The sequence below is a fragment of the Muscardinus avellanarius genome (genome assembly GCF_963383645.1).
Source record: "Muscardinus avellanarius genome assembly, chromosome: 11".
In the NCBI taxonomy this organism is placed as follows: Eukaryota; Metazoa; Chordata; class Mammalia; order Rodentia; family Gliridae; genus Muscardinus; species Muscardinus avellanarius.
Window position 1 is genome coordinate 79105301 of NC_137797.1, and position 24398 is coordinate 79129698.

At 44.1% G+C, this 24398-nt stretch overlaps 1 protein-coding gene across 1 annotated transcript; it reads left to right on the plus strand.

The window, feature by feature from the left end:
* Positions 1-13: 13 nt before the first annotated feature.
* On the plus strand, positions 14-24102 carry PRICKLE1 (prickle planar cell polarity protein 1; the record flags this gene model as incomplete). Its single annotated transcript, XM_080705953.1, has 7 exons — positions 14-145; positions 4375-4488; positions 5340-5477; positions 6697-6900; positions 18871-19057; positions 20061-20924; positions 23243-24102. The coding sequence occupies 7 exons, from the start codon at positions 14-16 to the stop codon at positions 24100-24102; spliced, it is 2499 nt and encodes an 832-aa protein (XP_080562079.1).
* Positions 24103-24398: the final 296 nt, after the last annotated feature.

Genomic DNA, 24398 nt, shown 5'->3' on the forward strand with positions numbered 1-24398 from the left:
TAACTCCACTATTATGCCTTTGGAGATGGAGCCCAAGATGAGCAAGCTGGCCTTCGGGTGTCAGAGAAGTTCCACGTCGGATGACGATTCTGGTTGTGCGCTGGAGGAGTATGCCTGGGTACCCCCAGGCCTCAGACCGGAGCAGGTAGGAACCTAGCAGTCTTGCTTTTTTTTTCAGAGTGATTTAAGACTTTAGAATGTTGTTCTTGTTGTTTTCAGGACTAGAGATTGATCACAGGACCTTGAACATGCTAGGCAAGCACTGAGCTATCCCTAGCCTGTTTTATTTTAGTGTGAGACAGGCTCTCACTAAGTTTCTCAGGCTGGCCTTTGGACTTGCAATCTCCTGACTCTGCGTCCCCAGTGCTGTGGCTCGTGGGCACTACCATGCCCAGCTGTGCAGTGCACTGCTCTGCTCAGTCCTCACTTCTGCCTGGATGGCTTTGAAGTTTACTCAAGATCCTAAGTTTCTCAGTGGAAGTTTCTGACCTCTTTGTACTCTGGATCCAGTCACCCCACAGTGATCTTAACTTTTGTTGTCATGATAGGTGATATCCAGAGGCTTGCATGTGGATTTGTTATGTGATTTTTTTGATGAGTCACTCTCAAGAGAGGAATTCACCTTTTTAAAAACTTCAGTGGGCTGCCGGGCGGGGTGGCGCACGCTTGTAATCCCTGCGCTTGGGAGGCGGAGACAGGAGGATTGCGCAGGTTCGAAGCCAGCCGCCTGACTTAAGAGACCCTGTTTCCAGATAAAAATATAAAAAATAGGTCTCGGAGTGTAGCCCGGAGGTAGAAGGGCTTCCAGGAACCCCAGTACCACCAAAAAAAAAAAAAAAAAAAAAAAAAACTTCAGTGGGGCGGATGGGATAAAGAGCGAAGGTGGCGGAGTGAGGCACTTCTGGGCCATCTGGACCCTCTGCCCGGGGCAGATCGCCCCAGGAAGGCCCAGTTCATCTGCTGGAATGTGCAAGGATCCTTAACACACAGAAAGAACATTTTCCTCACCTGTAGGTGCTTTTATAGTCATTAAAACAATATTCTTTTTTTTAAAAAAAAGATTTAAAGAAGTTTATTAAAAGATAGAAATACAGAGGTTAGGTACAGCTCCATACCAGACTAGCATGGAGGGGTGACTCGAATGAATACGCCTGTCATTAAAACAAAATTCTGAACTCAGAACTTGGCAGATATTTCTTTGTTGTCTTCTAGAGTGGAAAGATCTGTATCTGGTATCCAGCCACTTTCCCTGTTAAAATGTGTATATCTTTCTACACATTACCTCCATGGTTTGAAAGAGAAAAGTCTGCTTTCCTTTTTTTCCCACCTCTCAGGTTCAGCACAGAGAACACTTAGGATGCAGTTCTCCTGCTGACATCTCCAAGGAGGAAAAAGCAACTCATGTGGGTCTTCTGCCGCAGGAAATTATTTTGCAAGTTGAAGGCTGATTTTTAATTTGAGATAGGTGCTTGATTTGTGGTATTTATGAGTTCTTTCCCTTTTGTTCCAAACAGGAAGACTTAATAAATGGCAAGTATGGATGGCTTCAGGGTTTTTAAAAAATGTCTTCCAGATTTGACGATTATTTTGTAAGCACAGTTGAGACTGCAGGAGTCAGTTCCAAATATTGATTATAATTTGAAAGGAAAGAAATGTTAAAAAGTCGCCCGGATCTCTAAATCTTGGCTCATCCTGTGACAAAGAATTACTGCACAGGAATAAAGGGCCTGCTTTGCACTTAGACCTTTGATGTGATATAGAAGCCCAAAGAGGAGATGTCGGAGTTGAGTTCATATCTGAGTGAACCATCACAGTGTCTACACCGATACAGATTTTTACATGGATAGGTCCACATTTTTGGATCAAATGAGGAATTTTTCTCTTGGAGAAGTAAGCTGTTGTTAACTTCTTTTTCAGAAGTCTTGGGGGGCATTTGCTTTCTTAAATTTTTTTGTTCTTCTCAGGAAGGACCAGATAGATTATACAGCAGCTAACCCTGTGAATGCATGTTTTTATTTAGTTGAAAGAGTGGTAAAAGAAAACAACACAGCTTGAGTCCAGTGATGGAACCCTGTTGACCTCCCAGAGCTGAGAGGCCGCTGTAGTACACAGTTCTTTGTCCTTTCTGAGGAGTCCTATAGAGCACAAGAGACTGCTTTCCATATGGCCAAGGCTGGAAGAAAAATGGCAAAGGTGAATTTTCAGTTAGGAAGATGTGATAGACCTGTAAAATGTCCTGCCTTCACTTTGGCTGTATACGAATGGAGGAACGCATCCAGATAATTCCTTCCTCCTAAGAAGAAGAAGAAAAAATACCTTATGTAGCACGATATGACTTTTTGTGATTTTGTATTACATAGTTACATTTTTTAAATAAAAAACATAGCTTTTTTTCCACACTCAAAAAAAAAAAAAAAAAAAAAACCTTCAGTAGACAGGTGTGGTGGCACCTGCCTATACTCCCAGAACTTGGGAGGCTTTGACAGGAGGATCACATGTTCAAGGGCAGGCTCAGCAAGTAGTGAGACTCTCATTAACCCAGTGAGACCCTGTTTCAAAAATAAAATAGACTGGGAGTGGTGGTGCACACTTGTAATCCCAGCATCTGGGAGGCTGAGACAAGGGGATCTGGGTTTGTGGACAGCCTCAGCTATTTAGTGAGGCCCTTTGCAACTCAGACTCTGTTTCTAAATTAAAAATTAAAAATTGGGCTGGGATGTAGCTTGGAGGTAGAATACCTCTGGGTTCCATCCCCCATACCACAAAATAAATAAATAAATGAATAAATAAATACATAGATAATAGGACTGAGGGTGTATCTTAGAAGTAGAATGCCACTGAGTTCAATCCCCAGGGAAAACACACACACACACACACACACACACACACACACACACACACACAAACAAAAAAACTAAGGGAGACAATGAAAAGGTAATAGTAGCAGAGTTTCCAGGCTAGTTCTCAGTAATATTTTTGCTCTGGAATACAGCTACAGAGCTGAAGTGGAACAGGCTAGACATTGTGCTTTAGATAACTTTGCATATTTAGATATCTATTACCAAGCCAGGTGCAGTGGCACATGCTTATAATCCTAGTATTTAGGAGGCTGAGACAGGAGGATCACAGGTTTGAGGCAAGCCTCAGCAATTTAGTGAGATCTTGTTTCAAAATAAAAAATAGAGCTGGGGAATAGCTCAGAGGTAACAACTTGGGGTTCAGTTCCCAGTACCCCCCACACACAAGTGGGGATTAGAAAAAATAGTTAATTTTGTGCTTTGTATTGTTTAGAAATATGAGCTATATATGCCTATTTTTATTTTCTGGACATATAATCATGAACTTGTTAGAAGTCACTGGTGATAGCTATTTTTAAAATGACAAAGGCATCATTTGAAATAAAAGATGACAGTTGGGTGTATGGTTTCTCCTGAGTCGTGGCTGTTTCCTGTGTGGTGGGAGCTCCTTTGAGGGTCCCCCCTTTCTTCACCCAGCACCTAGCTCAGGTGGCACATCTGTGGCTGGTTTTCTGACAGTGTAACTGTAAAGAGCCAAAGCACAAGGGAATCAGAGTGCCAGCTCAAGAGCGAGGGGAAAGCAGTATTTTGGGCAAACTATTTAATAGCGGGACCCGTTACACTCCAGGATGGGTAGGTTTTGTGTGGCGGTGGTATTAAAGTAGAGCGCCTCCACTTCCTAATGTATCTTTTTTCCTTGAATCACTTTAATTCCTTCTCAGAATTGCATTGTCCTTTGAAGGACTCATCAAGAGACGTTCCTCAATGACAACAGAAAAACAAACATCAAGTTCTCCTTTCAAAGTGAACTGAGTACAGCTCAGCAAGGCTCCTTGCCACTTTCTTTGGGAAACTGATTCTTGATATTTAGAAAACAGCACTCATGGGTGTTAAGAAAGCTGATGCTTGAGAACCTGAGCAGGGAGACTCAACAGCATTTAACAAGACAGTTTCGTCTATGTCACACGTAAAATTTAGAGAGCAAGTTGAACGTGTGTGCATGGGGTGGCTGGATCGCGGACGGGGCCGCACAGCCTGTGTGGCCACTGCAGGACTCGCCTGGACTCCCAGAAAACCCCATGGCTGACCCTTGGAAGACTGGCCGAAGAAGAGGAACAGTAAATGCGCATATTTTATGGTGCATAATTTATGATGCCCCCAATTGTCACTACAAATTGCATTCCTGAAGAGCAGTTTAGCAGCTGGACGCTAGTTATCTAACAGGTCTGCAGCTCTGCTGAGATGGCTCAGCTGGGCTTCTCATTAGCCCCAAGAGGCCTGCCCGTGTGCCTTGGGAAAGGTGACTTCCCAGAGTGAGGCTGCTCTGTGCTGATGCCATTCTCTGTCACTTCCGCAGATCCAGCTCTATTTTGCGTGCCTGCCAGAGGAAAAGGTTCCTTACGTTAACAGCCCTGGAGAGAAACATCGGATTAAACAGCTTTTGTACCAGTTGCCACCCCATGATAATGAGGTAAAGCAAGAGGAAGAAGGCTAATTAGAAAAAAGCAAATACACAACAAGCACGGAGATGCTTTTCACAAGCCCCAGCTCCTTGCTGTGAGGCCTTTCTTCATTTACAATTCGGCCTGAGAATAGAGCTTTCCATTCCTTTCAGAGTTGGGAGAAAGGGCATGGGTGCAATAAACTTGACACAAGTTAGTTTTATAGTGTTTGCAGCCGCCCACCAGTTCTCAGGAGCTCCCAATTCCGGAGGTCTCTGTGCCCTTTTGTTTGTAGTAGTTCGTCCTGAATTGGATTGAGTGCCGTAGAATGTGGAGTGCAAGTGGCAATTGACAAGTTGAACTTTTTGAAGAAATGTTAATGTCTTATTCTTTAGTGGCTCTTGATGATAAGGGTTTAAACTTTTCATATTTGAAAAGTGAGTAAAACAAGCTGGGCATGGTGGCACATGCCTGTAACCCAGGAGCTGGGAGGCTGAGGAGGACTGCAGGTCTGAGGCAGCCTCAGCAACTTGATGAGATGCTCGGCAACTTGCGAGACCCTGTTTCAAACAGTAGAATAGGGCTTGAGGCCCAGCTCAGAGGCAGAGAGTGCCTGGGTTCAATTCCTAGAATCAAATAAATAAATACTCACATACATACATAAAAATGAGTAAAACAAGACTATTTCTTCAGGTTGCATTTCCCTTTTTCTAGACAGGGTACAGGATTTAGATATGGTGCCATTTTAAAACTGAGGATTCATGAGGTCGGGCAGCTAACCTTGCTGTTTGATTTCTTGAAACTCTTAACTCTGGAGATAAAGAGTGGGTGAGGAGGATGGTGTGCTCCAGCACAGGGTTCCATTTCCCTTTCCATAAAGGTGCGGTACTGCCAGTCTTTGAGTGAAGAGGAGAAAAAAGAACTGCAGGTGTTCAGTGCTCAGCGGAAGAAAGAGGCACTCGGAAGAGGAGCAATTAAACTTCTGTCCCGAGCAGTGATGCACGCCGTGTGCGAGCAGGTAGCGCCCTCCTGGAGGAGTGGCTGGTGGGAGCGGGGATGGAACGAGCCGGGTAGGTGATGCCCGGTCCAGGCCCCAGGGCCCCCAAGCAAGAACCAGGAACCTAACTTTCCATTTCATAGCAATGCACATTGCCAGCTGGCTGCTCTGCTGTGCCTGAGCGCAGGACTCAGTGTGCCCAGATGTAAGCACCAGGTGAACCTCACACTGGATCCTGGTGTGGAGGGAGACGCTAGGGGACACCTGCCATTTAAAAAATGCAGACATAAGGAAGACATTCACAATCTCTTCTGGTCATTCTCAGAGTAGGAGATGTATTTGGTAGAAGGCTGGCCCAGGAAAAACACTATTAATAAGAATCAGATCAAATTACTCAGAAATGGCCTAGTGTAAGCCGGGCGTGGTGGCGCACGCTTGTAATCCCCGCGCTTGGGAGGTAGAGACAGGAGGATCACGCTGGTTCGGAGCCAGCCTCGCTGGTTTAAGAGACCCTGTTTCCACATAAAGTTAAAAAATAGGTGTGGGAGTGTAGCCCGGAGGTAGAAGGGCTTCCAGGAACCCCAGTACCACCAAAAAAAAAAAAAAAAAATGGCCTAGTATAGTAGTTTATAGGAGACATGTTCAGTACAGTTGAGAATCACAAGTAAGCCAGAAGTAGGGGGCCATTTAATCACTAAGAGGAGACAAAAATAAAAGCTTTCCTGGGATTTGTTATAAAGTAGGAAAAGCTGATAATACAGTTTAATGATTTTTAATCCATTAAAAAAGAGGGCCCAGGCCAGGAGTGGTGGCACATGCTTGTACCCAGTGCTTGGGAGGCGGAGACAGGAGGATCTCGCAGGTTCGAAGCAACTTAGCTTGACACCCTGTTTCCAAATAAAATATAAAATAGGTCTGGGAGTATAGCCCGAAGGTAGAAGGCCCCTGGGTTCTATCACCAGCATCACAAAAAGAAAAACAAATTCACTAAAAGGCCCAGCATGGTGGCACACACTTGTGATCCCAGTACTCGGGAGGCGGAAACAGGAAAATTGCAGGTTTGAGGACACCCTCAGCAACGTAGCAAGACCTAAGCAACCTAGTGAGATCTTGTTTCAAATAAAAAATTAAAAAAGGCTGGAGTTGTAACTCAGAGGTAGAATGCTCCGAAGTTCAATCCCCAGTAACACCCACCCCCACACACAATGGACCATTTTACATTTTGATCTTTTGTTTTCAGTGTGGGTTGAAAATAAATGGAGGGGAAGTCGCAGTGTTCGCCTCCCGCGCGGGCCCTGGCGTGTGCTGGCACCCATCCTGCTTTGTCTGCTTCACGTGCAACGAGCTGCTGGTCGACCTCATCTATTTTTATCAGGACGGAAAAATTCACTGCGGCAGGCACCACGCAGAACTGCTCAAACCACGGTGCTCAGCATGTGACGAGGTAAAAAAATTCATCCAGCCCCCAGTGGTGGAAAAAATAAGCTGATAGCCAGCCAATATTCCACTGTTCACAGCTGGGCAAAATACACGTCTCCTGGTGTTTCTTCTGTGTGCATGTTTTCAGGAGAACCCTGTACATTCATACAAAGGAATTTGTACATAATAAAGGAAGGGTGGCAGGTGTCTTTGGGCCTTTGTAAGTATGGCGTCCTTTGAAATGTGGAGTAAAACAAGTTGCAGAAGAGTAGTAGCTTATCTTATTTTTGTTAAATATGAGGGGAGGAACCCAAATATAGTGTATCTATTTGCATATACTCATAAAAGGTATGGAAAGACACATACTAGGTTAACAGTGGTTGTCTCTGGGGCATGTCAGAAGGGATGGGGGTATAAAAGGAAATTTCTTAAGCCTTTTAAAGTAACTTTAAGCCTGGCACAGTGGAACATGCCTATAATTCCAATACTTAGGAGGCTAAGACAGGAGGACTGCAGATTTGAGGACAGCCTCGGCAACTTAGTGAGATCCTCTTTCAAAATAAAAAGTAAACAGGGCTGGAGGTGTTGCTTGGAAGTAGAATGGCCTTGGGTTTTATCCCCAGTACCAAAAGTAAATACATAAATATATCAAGTAACTTTAAATTTACAGAAAGTCCCATGATGTTTGGCATCTTACATAATCACCATATATATACTAAGAAATTAACACTGGTCTAATACAAGTAGCTAAAACTATAGGTTTCCCCAGTTTTTCTACTAATGTCCTTGTTCTATTCCAAGAGCTAACCTAGGGTACCTCATTATATTACTTTCCATGAAAGTAAACTTCAGGCATTTATTTTTTCAATTATGTGCTATTTGAACTTTATCATTTTTTTTGAGGGGGTGGTACTGGGGATCAAACCCAAGGAGTATTCTACCTCTGAGCTATATCCTCAGCCCTTTTCTTTTTCTTTTTTTTTTTTTAATTTTATTTTATTGGTGCACTGTATTCATACATCATAGTGGGATACAAACTTTTGTAGACATACATGCACACATCGCCCAGTCAGCCCCCACCCGATCCCCACCCCATTCTCTCCCCATCCCTCCTTCCCATGCTTGGCTTAGTGGTTGACATCTAGTATTATAGCAATTTATCCAAAATTAAAAATGATAATCTCACATAACAGTTTCATTTGTCTGATACCAAGCGTTTGATGATTTAAAGATAGCATTTCAATATTTCTTTTTGCTTTCTTTCTTACTAGAGCATATTTTTTTCTGTTTTTTTAGGTGAAACTATCATATATTTATATATTTATTTTTCAGAAAAAAATCTATCCTAATATGGAATATGAATTCTAGATACCCAAAACGATCTTGAAAAAGAACAAAGCTAGCAGATATATATTTTCTGATTTCAAACCATATAAAGCTACAATAATTGAAACAGTGTAGTACTGTTCTAAAGGCAGATATATAGACCATTGGAGTTAAATACAAGCCTAGAGCTAAATTCTTCCCTATATTGTCAAGTTATTTTTGACAAGGTTTCCACGAACATTTGGTGGTGGAAATAATAATCTTTTAACTAAATATTGTTGAAAAATAATAATTACATGGAAAAGAATAAAATTGGACCTTTACCTAATCCCATATACAAGTATTAACTCAAAATAGATAAAAGACCTAAATATAAATCTTAAGACTATAAACTTTTAGGAGAAAATCTGGGTCATAAAACCTCACAACATTGAAATTGGCAGTGATTTCTTGGATATGATTTCAATGGCACAGGCAACAGAAGAATATACAAACTCCCTAAAAAATAAAAGAAAATATTGTATATCCAAAGACAATGTAAACAGAGTTAAAAGTTACTAATAGAATTGGATAAAATATTTCCAAATGCTATATCTGAAGGTATATTAATATTCCAACTAGAAATCCTAAAAATTAACAACAATAAAGGTAAACAATACAACTTAGAGATAGGTAAAAGACTAACATAAATAATGAATCTCCACAGATAACCAATCTTAGTTGTCTGTTGGATGGAAGCTCTTGTTTCTCTGGTTCTGGTGAGTGTTACCTATTTCTTCTTTGTAGTTAATCTCTTTGAGTATTTTCTCTAGCGCTGGTTTTGAAGACATAAATTCCTTCAGTTTCTGTTTGTCATGGAAGCTTCTTATTTTTCCATCTAATTTGATAGAAAGTTTTGCTGGATAGGAAATTTTTGGCTGGAAGTTGTTTTCTTTCAGAGTTTGGAATATGTTACTCCAAGCCCTTCTGGCTCTCATTGACTTGGTTTGGGAAGTCTGGAGTGATTCTAATTGGTTTGCCTCTGAATGTCAGTTGGCCCTTTGTTTTTGTTGCCTTTAAGATTCTCTGCTTGGCTTCCACATTGGTCATTTTGACAATTATATGGCGTGGGGATCCTCTTCTCCGATCCTGTCTAAAGGGAGTTCTATAAGTTTCCTGGATCTGTGTATCAACCTCTTGCTCTATATTTGGAAAATTTTCTGCTATTACTTCCTTGAAGAGATTGTTGATCCCTTTGGTATCACTTTCTTTTCCCTCCTCTAATCCAATTATTCTTAGGTTAGCTCTCTTAAGATGGGCCCATATTTCTTCAATGTCAGATTCCTGCTGTTGGATATTTTTTTCTAGATTAGAAACTATGCATTCATTTTTGGATTGCTCTGTCGCGCGCAGTGACGACTCTTACACGATCTTCCTCAAGCAGTTTTATTACCCCAGGTTCTTGTACAGTTCCCGCAAATCTTCTTCCCGTAAATCTTCTCTTCTTTTCCTTCTCCCTCCCAGAAATCTTCCCCTTATATAGAGCCCAACAGCCAATCAGCAGACTGTTCACGTGCACAACTCATGGCAACAGCCAGTCCATTGGCTGTTGCCCTATGGCATGCGGTGTTCCCGTGTATCTCATGCTCTTGTCGTCACTTCCTGAAAGCTGTTTACCACCTAAGTGCTCTGGGGAAGATTTCCGCTCAGCGCCATCTTAGCTCTCGGACTTACTGGCTGATGGGCGGGGCCCGTCACAGTTCCCCCTTTTTTGTTTTTTCAGACAGGAGAGGACAGAGGACTCAACCCCTGTATGTTTGGAAGGGGCTTCTAGGCCCACCACCTTTTGCCAGGGACGGGACAAGAATCAGTGGCAACCCGTATGCAGTTGAGCATGCCCTCCTCGGGATGCACCCTCCCGGGGTCCCGAGTGCAGTCCTAGCTGGCATCCTGTCATTAAGACTTTCCCATCGCCGCAAGCCATATTTGAGGGGATTGTCCCAACTCCATGGCTGCAAATGCCTGAGCTATGAGCACTTGATCTGTAGCGCGCTGACGGATTAGTTTTCTAAGACAGTAGAGACATAAGATACACAGTAAGACCAGACAAAGACCAAGAGCACCCAGTCCAGCCCACTCTTTTAAATGACGAGCTGCTTGTTGGATCCAGGACATCAAGGTGCGGGCCATCACCGGGTCAACTTGAGTAGTATTGGTTTTGATGATCTCCAACCGCAACCGTCTTGTCAAATTGTCAAATTTCGATGACCGGTTATCTGTAGGATATGCAGAAAGCTCGCAAGAAAGATTAGCGGCAATAAACGCATTATCATTAATCATGACAAGGGGAGCTAAATCCGTGCAACTGCCATTTATCCCACAAAGAAGCCACAGATCAAATAGGTTAGAATGAAAGGCCATGGTCAGGCTCTAATAAGTAAAATTATAACCTGCAAAAGTAGAATTTGCTCCTGTGCCAATTTTAAGGGGAAAAGGTAAAAGGATTAAGCGGGGAAGAACTTGAGCAGAATGACTCAAAGGCAATAGAAAAGAAAAAGCAGTCAAAAGCCCCCATTGTGGATCACTTCCTATCCTTGGAATTCCACAGTATCATGGTCCCCAAAAGAATCAGTCGATGGCTCATCATCCTTTTGTTTCACCAGACGAGTCAGCCGCTCTGGAACCCAGACAGGATCGGCGCCGTTCTGTGGAAACACACAAACAGAGCCTCTGGCCCATGTGAGCACTGGGTCAGGTCCCCTCCATTGCCCTGTGAGGGCATCCTTCCAACGCACGAAACCCTGGCTCGTACCCGAGGGGGCAAAATGACGATCGGCAGCAGTCTTGCCATTGACATCTAATTGCAAAAAATTCAAAGTAAAAAGGGCTAAGGATAGGCGCTGCTTCGGTTTCATATTGGTTCCAATTCCCTCTTTTTGTTTTATCAAGCATTCTTTAAGAGTACGATGGGCGCGTTCCACAATACCCTGTCCCTGAGGGTTGTACGGAAGGCCATGCTTTAGAGTTATTCCCATCTGTGAACAAAAGGATGTGAATTTTTGGGAAGTATAAGCCGGGCCATTATCAGTTTTTATTTCTTTAGGCATATTCCATGCTGCCCAGGCCTCAAGGCAATGATTGACGACGTCATGTGCCTTTTCCCCGGCATGAGCAGATGCATGAATAATTCCAGAGACAGTATCTATGGAAACATGGATATATTTCAATTTTCCAAATTCAGATATGTGAGTTACATCCATTTGCCAGAGATGTAGAGGGAGCAAGCCTCGTGGGCAAATGCCCACATGTGAGGGGTGTAAAAAAGGGGCACAGGCATTACAGGTTTTTACAATTTCCCGAGCCTGATGTCGAGGGATTTTAAATCGCTGTTGTAATGTTTTAGAATTTACATGATATTGACGGTGAAATGCCTGTGCCTGTTGCATTTGAGTAAGAGAAAAAATCATATGTATCTTGGTGAGTTTATCTACTAGATCATTTCCATATGTAATAGGGCCAGGTAATCCAGTATGTGCCCTAACGTGCTGGATAAAGAATGGTGTCTTTCTTAAATGTATATAAATCTGGATTTGGCTAGCCATAGAATGAATAGGAGTATGTAAAGAGAGTTGACCCGCGCATTCAAGCGATCTAACCAGATTAACCACATATTGTGAATCTGATAATAAATTGAAAGGAGAAGAAACTCTCTTAAAAATTTCTAAAACAATATTTAATTCAACCAGTTGTGGAGAGGTATGTGAATATTGGATGATAACAGGATCGCTTCCCTCTATTAGGTAGGCCCCCACACCAGTTTTGGATCCATCAGTAAAAATGTTAATTGCATTAGCTACAGGTTTGTTTTTAGTGACCAATGGGAAAATGAGAGGATGTTCCAGAACAAAATGTAACAATGGATCTTTGGGAAGATGATTGTCTATTTCACCACTGAAAGAGCACATAAGTATAGCCCAATCATCAATAGTGGCTACCAGCGTTTGTACTTGCAGAGCAGTGTACGGTACCACCAGCTTATCGGGCGTTCTGCCAAAGTGTTGGATGCACTGCTGAATGGCTTTAAGGGCAAGGCTTGCTACACTGGTGGGATAATATTCAACTACCTTTTGAGGGGAGACTTTGGGGTGAATCCAAAGAAGGGGTCCTTGTTGCCAAAGAACACTAGTAGGCTGTTTTTCAGTGGCCAGGATACAAGCCCATAATGGCTGTCCAGGGGTCACTCGACGGAGAGACGCTTTCGTAAGTGCTTGTTCTACTAATTGTAACGCATGGCGGGCCTCATCGGTAAGGACGCGAGGAGAATCTAATTGAGGATTGCCTACGAGCAGATTATATAAAGGTTTCAAGGCATGGTTAGGAATTTGTAAAAAGGGTCGAACCCAATTAATGTCTCCCAACAGTTTTTGGAAATCATTGAGGGTTTTTAATTGATCAGTGCGGATGATTAATTTTTGAGGCAGGACTGCATGGGGGAGAACAATGTTGCCAAGAAAGTGTATATTTTCTCCTCTTTGTACCTTTTCTGAGGCGATGAATAATTGATGAGTTTCCAAAATCTTTACAAGGTGACAATAAGCCTCCTCAAGTATGGAGGGATTTTTTGTGGTTAACAAAATGTCATCCATGTAATGAATACACCGAATTTCTGGAAATTTGGTTTTTACGGGCTCAAGAGCACTATTTACATATAATTGACAGAGGGTAGGGCTATTGGCCATTCCTTGTGGGAGGACCACCCATTCATATCTACTGTCAATTTCCTCTTGATTAATAGAGGGAACAGTAAAAGCAAAACGAGGAGTATCCGCAGGATTTAAAGGGATGGAGAAAAAACAATCTTTTATATCTATGCTGATAAGTGGCCACTCCTTCGGAATAGCAGAGAGGAGTGGAAGCCCTCGTTGGACTGGCCCCATAATCTGCATTTGGCTATTTATGGCTCGGAGGTCGTGTAATAACCTCCATTTTCCAGATTTTTTCTTTATCACAAAAATCGGGGTATTCCAAGGAGAGGTGGATGGCCGGATATGGCCTAACTGTAATTGCTCTTGTACTAATTTCCTTGTTACTTCAAGCTTTTCACGGGAGAGAGGCCACTGAGGAACCCATACTGGATCTCCCGTCTTCCAGGTAATGGGAATTGCCTCCTCAGTGGCTACTGCACAAAACCCAGTTCCTCGCGACCACTCTTTTCTTTAGTAGGAATTGGGCTTTTACGTCCCTGGAGGTGTTTTCCCAGCCCGTAGGAAGGGTGGTAGCCCTGGCGAAGGAGAATATTATGGGCTTGGGGGAAATAAGATGTATTTTGTAAGGAATATCCCATGTCCACTAATAAATCTCTTCCCCAGAGGGAAACTGGCAGCTCCAGCACATAGGGTTCAAACTGCCCCTTATGTCCCTCCTGATCTTTCCAATGTAAAGCCCTAGCACTGAGGTCAGGGGTTTTAGCATAACCCAAACCTCTAAGTTCTCCGGTAGCCTTTTGAGTGGGCCATGAAGATGACCAATCTTTACAGGCGATGACACTTTTATCTGCCCCAGTATCTAAAAGTCCTAGGATTTGCTTGCCTTCCACGTCCAAGGTTATCAAGGGACGAGTTCCCATATCAAAGGCAAGAGATATTAACTCATTTCCTGAAGAACCGAACCCACCAATACCGCGTCGTCCCTCTGCTGAAGGAAACATACCATGTAGACTGGGAAGCAAAAGTAACTGTGCCACTCTATCCCCAGGGGAAATGGCAACGATACCCCGGGGCGCTGAAACCATCACTTTGATAATACCGGTATAATCCTCATCTATAACCCCCGGATGGACTACAAGTCCTTTCATGGTAGAGGAAGACCTTCCAAAAAGTAAGCCAACAGAATTAGGTGGCAGAGGACCTTGAAAATCTGTTTCAATAATTTGAACCCCCATTTGTGGCGTTAATACCAGCCTGGAGGTGGCACAGAGGTCCAATCCTGCCGAACCTGGAGTGGCTCGCCGGACTGTTCCGGAGGCTGTAAATTGGGCCACTGAGGTGGCTGTGTCTCCATGGCCCCATACACCTGAGGGTTCCCATATTTTTGTGGGCCCTGGGAACGAGGGCCCGCCCTCCCGTTTTTTGTCTGAGTATTTGATGATTGCTTTCCAGTATAGGGCAAGGGGTTGCCATCGATATCTTTAACCGAACGGCACTCAAAAGTAGGATGCCTTCCTTTTCTACATCGACGACAATACTCAGGAGGAGAAGGATAAGATTGGGACGCCCTACACTTAGGACAATCTCGTTTTAAGTGTCCTGTCGCTCCACAGGAAAAACAATTGCCATTTTTGGTACTATTCTTACTTTGTTGTCCGGAGGCCTGTATAATGGCTGCAGCAAGTCCTGAATTGGTTAAGGGTCCTCCGAGTTCCCTGCACACCTTCATCCACACCTCTAGGCCTTTATGTTTGTAAGGAGTGATGGCCTGTCTGCATTCTTTAGTGCATTGCTCATAGACCAATTGTTTAATGAGCGGCATGGCCGCGTCAGAATCCCCAAAAATTCTTCCCGCAGCCTCTACTAAACGGGCAACGAAGTCTGAAAAGGGTTCAGTCAATCCTTGAGTAATCTTTGTAAGGTTACCAGATACCTCTCCTTTGTTAGGGAGGGCCTTCCAGGCCTGGGTAGCGAGTCTGTTGATTTGTTCATACACCTGTTGTGGATACCCAAGCTGTTGATTAGCAAATCGTCCTTGGCCCATCAGCATGTCTATATCCCAGGCTGAATTTCCTGCTGCTCGATTACGTGCAGCTTGTTCAGTGGCATATTCTATATAATAAGCTTTCCAATCCAAATATTGGCCAGGATTTAAGGTGGCCCTAACCAAATTTTGCCAGTCTCCTGGGGTCATGGCATAGCGATGTAAACTCTCTATTATTGCTATAGTGAAAGCAGCTGACGACCCATATGTGCGAACTGACTCTGCGAGATGCTTAACTATTTTAAAGTCCAAAGGCTCATGATAACGATTTCCCCCCTCCTGCAGCTGGAAAACTGGGAAAGCTTGATTTGCTAAAAAAATTCCCGCATCTCTCCACATCTGACTACTAAAAGAGACACCTTCTCCTGCTCTGGGCGCAGAAGGGTTATACGGAGGAGGCGAAATTTCCTCTTTAATCAGTTCAAAAGCTTTCACTTGTTTACAAATGGCCTCTAATTCCTCCTCAGATTCATCCTCCCCCTCTGACTCTGAATCCTCCTCACTGGCCACTTTAGAGGAAGCTGAACGTTCCTCTTTTACACCGTCTAAAGCTGCCTGGCCCTCCTGCACAAATTTTCTAAAGCGCCTTTCTTCCAAACAGGCACGAATCAGCCGACAAAGCGGCCGAGTCCCTCCTGTGACAATACCTTGTTCTTCGGCGCGTTCTACGTCTCTTCCCAATTTATCCCAGCTTGCCAAAGAAAGATTCCCTGATACTGTAAACCATGGCGCTACCCTATCTATTTGTTCGAGAAAATCTTGTATTGTCTTGTCCCTAAGCTTTAGGCCTCTACTTTTCAACAAAGCTTTCAATGCTTTATGCAATGGGTGAGATGGACTATTTCCCATCTTGTCGAATCAGGACCAGCCCGATTCTCTAACTTACTTACACTAAAAAATATCCTCCTTAATGGAGCCCCCTTTGATCGGGGAAAATACAGCGCTGTTCCTCGCTTTTCCGCGAGCCTCGCTTATCCGCGAGCCTTATTTACTAAATATCCTCCTTAATGGAGCCCCCTTTGATCGGGGAAAATAACCCTCCGTAAACGGAGCCTCCTCCTCCCTTTCCGGAGTCAAGGAGTACTTACCAGCCGGCTGCCCTGGACTGCCGAGGTTCTGATCAAAGCGAAGGTCCCCGTACGGGCCAACCACTTGTCGCGCGCAGTGACGACTCTTACACGATCTTCCTCAAGCAGTTTTATTACCCCAGGTTCTTGTACAGTTCCCGCAAATCTTCTTCCCGTAAATCTTCTCTTCTTTTCCTTCTCCCTCCCAGAAATCTTCCCCTTATATAGAGCCCAACAGCCAATCAGCAGACTGTTCACGTGCACAACTCATGGCAACAGCCAGTCCATTGGCTGTTGCCCTATGGCATGCGGTGTTCCCGTGTATCTCATGCTCTTGTCGTCACTTCCTGAAAGCTGTTTACCACCTAAGTGCTCTGGGGAAGATTTCCGCTCAGCGCCATCTTAGCTCTCGGACTTACTGGCTGATGGGCGGGGCCCGTCACATTGCTCATCTTCTAAGAGCGACATTCTGTTCTCCATGTGGTCTAATCGGTTGTTTGTGCTTTGAATTGAGGCCTTTACTTCATTAATTGCATCCTTTATCTCTTTTTGGCTCTCTCTGAGTTCTTTTCGAAGCACCTCTATTATTTCTACAGTTATTTTCCTGATTTGATCTTCTAGAAATCTCTGATTTTCTGTTTTATCAGGTTCTGATGTTGTGGGGTTGTGCACATTCATTACTCCAGTGTTATTCCTCTTTCCCATGATTTCGGAGGTTTGTGCCTTCTCTGGGTTCTTCCCTTGGGTCACTATGGCTTCACTTAAGGTGCTCTGGATCTCGAGTCTGTATTATCTCAGACCCCACTACTCCTTTACTGGGTTGTATCACAGAGTCTCCGACCCAGGGAGTCGATAGAGGCTGCTTTAAACTATGGGGGGTGCCAGGTTGCACGTTCTCCTATGTTGTGATATCTCTGCCACCACCACTCCCTCACTGGGTCAAGTCCCAGGAGGCCCAATACTGCGATTTCTCCTCTGTGGCCCGCAATTTGACTCACTGTTCTTGAGTACGCAGATGTAGCTGTACTGGACTCGGTGAATTCACTGCTGCTGCCGCCGCCGGTGGCAATATGGCGCCTCTGCCACGCCCTCGGCCATGAGGCTGGCGTATTTTTTCTTCTCTGGTTTTGATTTCCACTCTGAATCCCTGCAGCGTGTGCTGAGCTCAGCCACTGGGAGCTTTAAATCCTCTCTGCGCCGAAAGATCCCGCCTGGCTGTTCCGCAGCGGCTCACCTTGGCTTGCTGTAGCCGTCCGATGAGTTCGCCGCTGCCGCCGGCAGTATGACGCTGCTGCCGCGTCCTCGGGCGCGTGTGTCTCCTCTGTGGCCCTGAGCTCTGTTCTCAGTCCGCTTTCTCTCTGGAGCCTGGTGGTTTTTTTTTTTGTTTTTCTGGTGATGGTGTTTTCTGGGTATGAAAGGCGCTCTTTTTGTGGTAATGGAGATTGGTTGTTAGCGGGACTCTTAAGCCCCGCTTTTCTCGGTCGCCATCTTCCCGGAAGTCCCCAGCCCTTTTCAGTTTTTGTTTGTAAACAGGATCTAAGTTGCTGAGGCTGTCCTTGAACCTGCTAACCTTGAACTTCCTGTCTCAGCCTTCAAAGTCCTGGATTACAGGTATGTGTCACCATGCCTGGCTGGACATTCTTTTTTTTTTTTTTTTTCTTTTTTTCTTTTTGCGGTACTGGGGATGGAACCCAGGGGCATTCTTCCTCTGAGCTACACCCTCAGCCCTATTTTTTATTCTTTGAAACAGGGTCTCACTAAGTTGCAGAGGACCTCACTAAGCAGCTGGGGCTGGCCACAAACCTGCGATCCTCCTGTCTCAGCCTCCCAAATGCTGGGATTACAAGCGTGTGTGACCACACTCAGCTTTGGACATTTTTTTTAAACCAAAAATTTAAAAATCCTTAGTCTTAGGACCTTAGAGGTGGCCACCAGTCAAGCGAAGCTTTATCTACTTCATGAGTGCTGTTGGCACAATGCCAGCATCTGTGTGACCAAGACTATGTTGACTCTATACTTCAATGAGTTTTCTTTCTAGCAAAGCACACATAGACCACTAAATTTAAGTGCTAATGTGCTTTTTGCCAGATTATGCCACCAAAGCATTATCATGGAACAAAAATATGACCAAACGAATTACCTCCAATGTAGAAATGTTTTCTCAAATGTAAGTGAGGAGCCAGGCGAGGTGGCGCACCCTTGTAATCTCAGCATTTAGGAGGCTGAGGCAGGAGGACTGAGGTTCAAGGACAGCTTCAGCTACTTGTGAGGCCCTTTGTAACTCCGAGACCCTGTTTCAAATTAAAGAATAAGCCAGGCGTGGTGGCGCACGCTTGTAATCCCCACACTTGGGAGGCTGAGACAGGAGGACCACGCAGGTTCGAAGCCAGCCTCAGCTACTTAGTGAGGCTCTCAGCAACTTAGTGAGACCCTGTTTCCAAATAAAATATATAATAGGGCTGGGAGTATCACTCAGAGGTAGAATGCCCCTGGGTTCCACCCCCAGTACCACCAAAAAAAAAAAAAAAAAAAAAATAGGGCTGGGAGTATCACTCAGAGGTAGAATGCCCCTGGGTTCCATCCCCACTACTGCAAAATAAACAAACAAACAAACAAACAAAGAAATAAATAAATAAATAAAATTTTAAAAAATTAAAAAGTAAGCGAGGATTTATTTAGTTTCCCTTTTTCAGTGCTCCCAGTTTGTGCTCTTGTTGTGCAGCTAAGTCAAATTAGCTGTTAGCTTGTGGCTGTAAGACCCAAGGTTCCCTATCTGACTTAACAGCCAGTGTCTGTCAGTGGCCCAGAAAACACACTTGGTTCTGATTCACGCTGATTTTCTTACTGCTGTGATTTCATGTTTATTTTTAAAGATCATTTTTGCTGATGAGTGCACAGAAGCAGAGGGTCGTCATTGGCACATGAAGCACTTCTGCTGCCTTGAGTGTGAAACGGTCCTGGGGGGACAAAGGTACATCATGAAGGATGGTCGCCCCTTCTGCTGCGGCTGTTTTGAGTCTCTGTACGCGGAGTACTGTGAAACTTGTGGAGAACACATTGGTAAGTCCGTAACCCAACTTGCCCTAGCTACCAGTCACCTGTGATCACCCACAGCCTCGTTTCTTCATTTACTTTTTAAAAACACTGAGGTATATCTCATGCAGGCCCGTAATTCCGATACTTTGGGAAGCTGAGACAGGAGGATCATAGGATCAAGGCTAGCCTACACAATTTAGCAAGACCCCAAATCAGAAGGATTAGGGGTATAGCTTGGAGGTAGAATGTCCGTTTCAATCTTCAGTACCACCCTTCCCCAAAAAAGAGATATAATTTATATGCAGCAAAACATACAGACCCAAAATGTTTGTTTTGTGAGTTTTGACAAAAGGATATATAGTCAATTCTCATTCACTGTGGTGAACACTGAGTTTGTGGAGATTGAGCCACTGCTCTTCAAATAAATATAGGATGAAGGTTTCTCTGAGCCTCTAGGCACAAGATTTCCCTTCACTGGTGCTGAGATCAAACCCAGGGCTTCACATATGCTAGGCAGGTGGTCTACCATTGACCTATAAAACATTTTCATTAACCCGCCGATACATAACCTTGTTGCAAGTGAGTTTTGGGTTAAAGCCATTTCAAGTGATTATATAATGCAGCCAACAGGACCATCACTCACAATTAGCTTACTGATACATGTGTTTTTTTCTGTAGAATGTGGCTCTAAACAGACTATTAGTAGGACACTTGTTTATAGTCGGGGAGCCTCAAGCAAGCTTAGAGCATCCCTTTGAACTCAGCTAGGAATCTGCATGTGGCCGATACCATACGCATGTTATAGGCATCAATTTGGGGGCTACAGATAAGTTTTAGTGAGTTAGCAAATTCACAAAACATAATCGACATCGAGGATTGATTGTGCACGTGGAACCCATACCCCTATCAAGACTGAGATACAGAACATTGCCATCATCTGAGAGTTTCCTCTAGTCTTCCTGCTTGTCTTCATCCATTTCTTCCTTCTTCTAAGCATTACATCATAACCTCTTCTCTCTCAAAACAGGTGTTGACCACGCACAGATGACCTATGATGGGCAGCACTGGCATGCCACAGAAGCGTGCTTTTCGTGTGCCCAGTGTAAGACCTCTTTGTTGGGATGCCCCTTCCTTCCCAAACAAGGTCAGATTTATTGCTCAAAGTCCTGCAGCCTCGGTGAAGACATCCATGCCTCGGATTCTTCTGACTCTGCCTTCCAGTCAGCCCGATCGAGAGACTCTAGAAGAAGCATCCGAATGGGTAAAAGCAGCCGGTCCGCAGATCAGTGCAGGCAGTCTCTCCTCTTGTCCCCTGCCCTCAATTACAAGTTTCCTGGCCTCTCAGGCAATGCCGATGACACGCTCTCTCGGAAGCTGGATGATCTGAGTCTCACTAGGCAAGGAGCAAGTTTTGCCAATGAAGAATTCTGGAAAGGCAGAGTAGAGCACGAAAGCCCAGAAGACCCTGAAGAGTGGGCCGAGCATGAAGATTATATGACACAGCTGCTTCTCAAGTTTGGGGATAAAAGCCTCTTCCAGCAGCAGCCCAGCGAGATGGATATTAGAGCCAGTGAGCATTGGATATCAGATAACATGGTTAAAAATAAGACTGAGTTGAAGCAAAATCACCAGAGCCTTGCAAGTAAAAAATACCAGTCTGATATGTACTGGGCCCAGTCACAGGACGGACTGGGTGATTCTGCCTATGGTAGCCACCCAGGCCCTGCGAGCAGTAGAAGGCTCCAGGAGTTGGACCTGGAGCATGGTGCTTCAGGCTACAATCACGACCAAACACAGTGGTATGAAGATTCCCTGGAGTGTCTGTCAGACCTGAAACCAGAGCAAAGTGTTCGGGACTCCATGGATTCTCTGGCTTTGTCTAATATCACAGGTATCCAGTCCAGGGATTTTGTGGGGATATTTTAAAAAGCAGCCACTAGCCAGGCGTGGTGGCACATGCTTGAAATCTCATGGGAAGCTTGAGACAGGAGGATTGCAAGTTCAAAGCCAGCCCCAGCAACTTGGCAAGGCTCTCAGCAACCTAGTGAGCTTTCTCTAAATAAAAAATAAAATCAGACTAGGGGTAGAATGCCTCTGAGTGCAATCCCCAGCAACACACACACACACACACACACACACACACACACACACCCTCTAAAAAGTTCAAAAGAATCGCAGTTCAGCACTAGTAGGGATTCTGGACCAAGGTAGGCGTGGTGGCCCATACTTGTAATCCCAGTACTTGAGAGGCTGAGACAGGAGGACCACAGGTTCGTGGCCAGCCTCCACTACTTAGTGAGGCCCTCTGCAACTTAGTGAGACTCTTTTTCAAAATAAATAATAAAAAATTGGGCTTGGATGTAGGTTGGAGATAGAATGCCCCTGGATTTAATCCCACTACTGCAAAAACAAACAAACAAACAAACAAAAAAACCCTCTGAACCAAGGGAAGGAAGCATGTTACATTTACATCCTAAACACTATAGCAAAACAAATGTGTATCTATATAGGTGAGTGCCCAGCAACGCCGGGCGTGGTGGTGCACACTTGTAATCCCCGCGCTTGGGAGGCAGAGACAGGAGGATTGCACAGGTTCGAAGCCAGCCATGCTGGCTTAAGAGACCCTGTTTCCAAATTTTTTTTTAAAAGTATAAAATAGGTCTGGGAGTGTAGCCTGGAAGTAGAGGGTTTCCAGGAACCCCAGTACCACCAAAAAAAAAAAAAAAAAAAACCAAAAAACCTTTCAGCAGGTCTTTTGAAATAGGTATTGTTCCTAGCTTAAAACTGATTTATTTGGGTAAGAGAGTCTACAACTGGATTGTGTCTGAAAATTTCTATACTATTAGATTGTACTATATGAACTTTTAAATATTAAAATTGGCCTGTGCACTTTTTTTTTACATTTTCCCAAATTGCACTGTGGCAAGAAATAGCTCAAAAGTATGTGAACATTTTCTTCTCATTATAAAGTATTAAATGTATTCAAAGCACATTCATATCAGTTACCCACATTTTATTCTTGAAATGACCCTGAGCAGTACAGAGTGGATATTATTACATTTTACATAGGAGGAAACTTGAATTACCAGGAGGCTAACTGCTTAATGTTGCAGAGGTTATAAAGGCAAGATGTGGCCAAGAGCCCAGCAGCTTATCAATTTCATATTTGCAATAATTCTTTGCACACAGATAGGTTGCCTCGTGCAGCATTTTTTATACAATTAATGACACACAGTCCTCTGTAAAGGTGTCTATTGTAGTATGGTCAGGAAAGGCTGTAGTGGCTGCCATTTGCCAAGACTGACCTGTGCATTTAACTTGTCTAGGTTTTATTATAACAAAGTTTTAAAATAAGATCAATCTAGAAATGGCTTATTTTGAAGGTAGAGACCACCAGGAAAAGGTCTAGGTCAGGCTGCACAAACCTCTTCTGGTCTTTAGGTCATATATACTTTACTGTAAGTACTCAAGTCTGCCACTGTAAAAACCAACCACAAACAATATGTAAACAAGCAGTGTCCAGGATGAGGAAGACACCCAAAATGGAAGCAAAGGGAATGGCTGATTTGGGAGCTATTCAAATAAGACAGTTTGGCTTTAATGGGTCAAGGCACAGAAGCTTCCATAGCTTGTTAATAAACCAATGAAGAGCCGGGCATGGTGGTGCACTCTTGTAATCCCAGCATTCGGGAGGCTGAGACAGGAGGATCACGATTTGTGGGCAGCCTCAGTTACTTAGTGATGCTCTCGGCAACTTGATGAGACCCTGTTTCAAAATAAAGAATAAAATATAGGGCAGGGGGTGTAGCTCGGAGGTCGAATGCCCCTGGGTTCCATCCCCAGACCCGCAATAAAATAAATCAATGAAGAGCTATTCAACTTTTGCTGCTCATGCCATATGATAATCTTTGGCTCAAAACAGCAGGGCTCATAAGAGAGTCACTATTTCCCTTGTCTTGATAATGAAGTCCACACATCTCAATTGTAAATGATACACATTGGTTTTCCCTGGTGGGGATGGAACCCAGGGCCTTAAGTGTGCTAGGCAAGCATTCTACAACTGAGCTACAGACCCAGCCCCTCACTCGTGGGTTTTAATCAAATACTGAATTTGGAAATTTTCTATGAAATGTTTTCTTTTGATAGATTTTAATAGCTGTCAGAATATTAGGACTTTTGAATGATGTCTTGTCTTGGCTCCTTCTCTAGGGGCTTCAGTGGATGGAGAAAGCAAGCCGAGGCCATCACTGTATTCTCTACAAAACTTTGAGGAGATGGAGGCAGAAGAGTGTGAGAAGATGAGCAATATGGGAACTCTGAACTCGTCCATGCTGCACAGAAGTGCAGAGTCCTTAAAAAGTCTAAGTTCGGAGCTGTGTCCAGAAAAAATCATGCCAGAAGAGAAACCAGTACATCTGCCGGTGCTCCGAAGATCCAAATCTCAGTCTAGACCACAGCAGGTCAAGTTTTCGGACGATGTCATTGACAATGGAAGCTATGACAACATTGAAATCAGGCAGCCTCCGATGAGTGAAAGGACTCGGAGGCGCGTCTACCATTTTGAAGAGAGGGGATCCAGGCCTCATCATCATCGCCGCAGGAGAAGTAGGAAATCCCGCTCCGACAACGCCCTGAATCTTGTCACAGAAAGAAAATACTCCCCCAAGGACAGATTGCGGCTTTACACTCCCGATAACTATGAGAAATTTATCCAAAATAAAAGTGCCCGGGAGATCCAAGCATACATTCAGAATGCTGACCTCTATGGACAGTATGCCCATGCCACATCCGATTATGCATTGCAGACCCCAGGGATGAACAGGTTTCTGGGACTCTACGATGAGGATGATGATTCTTGGTGTTCCTCCTCAACCTCCTCCTCTGACTCAGAAGAAGAAGGATATTTTCTAGGACAACCGATCCCTCAACCCCGGCCACAGAGATTTGCCTACTACACAGATGACCTTTCTAGTCCAACGTCCGCACTCCCCACCCCTCAGTTTGGTCAGAGGACAACTAAGTCCAAGAAGAAAAAGGGACACAAGGGCAAAAACTGTATCATTTCTTAAATGAGTAGCTACAGAGATCATTTGTTTAAAACTTGGCCATTAACCATTGGAATTTTTTTTTTCTCCCATAGGAAAATTGCTCAAATAGTTTAAAAGTGCTTTCTTTGCCATGTAAATGAAAACCCTACTGCTGTTTACAGTATCTGATTAACAGTTGAAAGGTGTGATTCCTCCAATTTACCCTCCTTGGATGGTGCCAGGTAAACAGGACATAGGACATCTTGTACCTGTGGCAGGTGCGTTACAGTTTCAAATCGCTGCTTTGGTCTCTAGTCCACAAGAGAATACTTAAACTT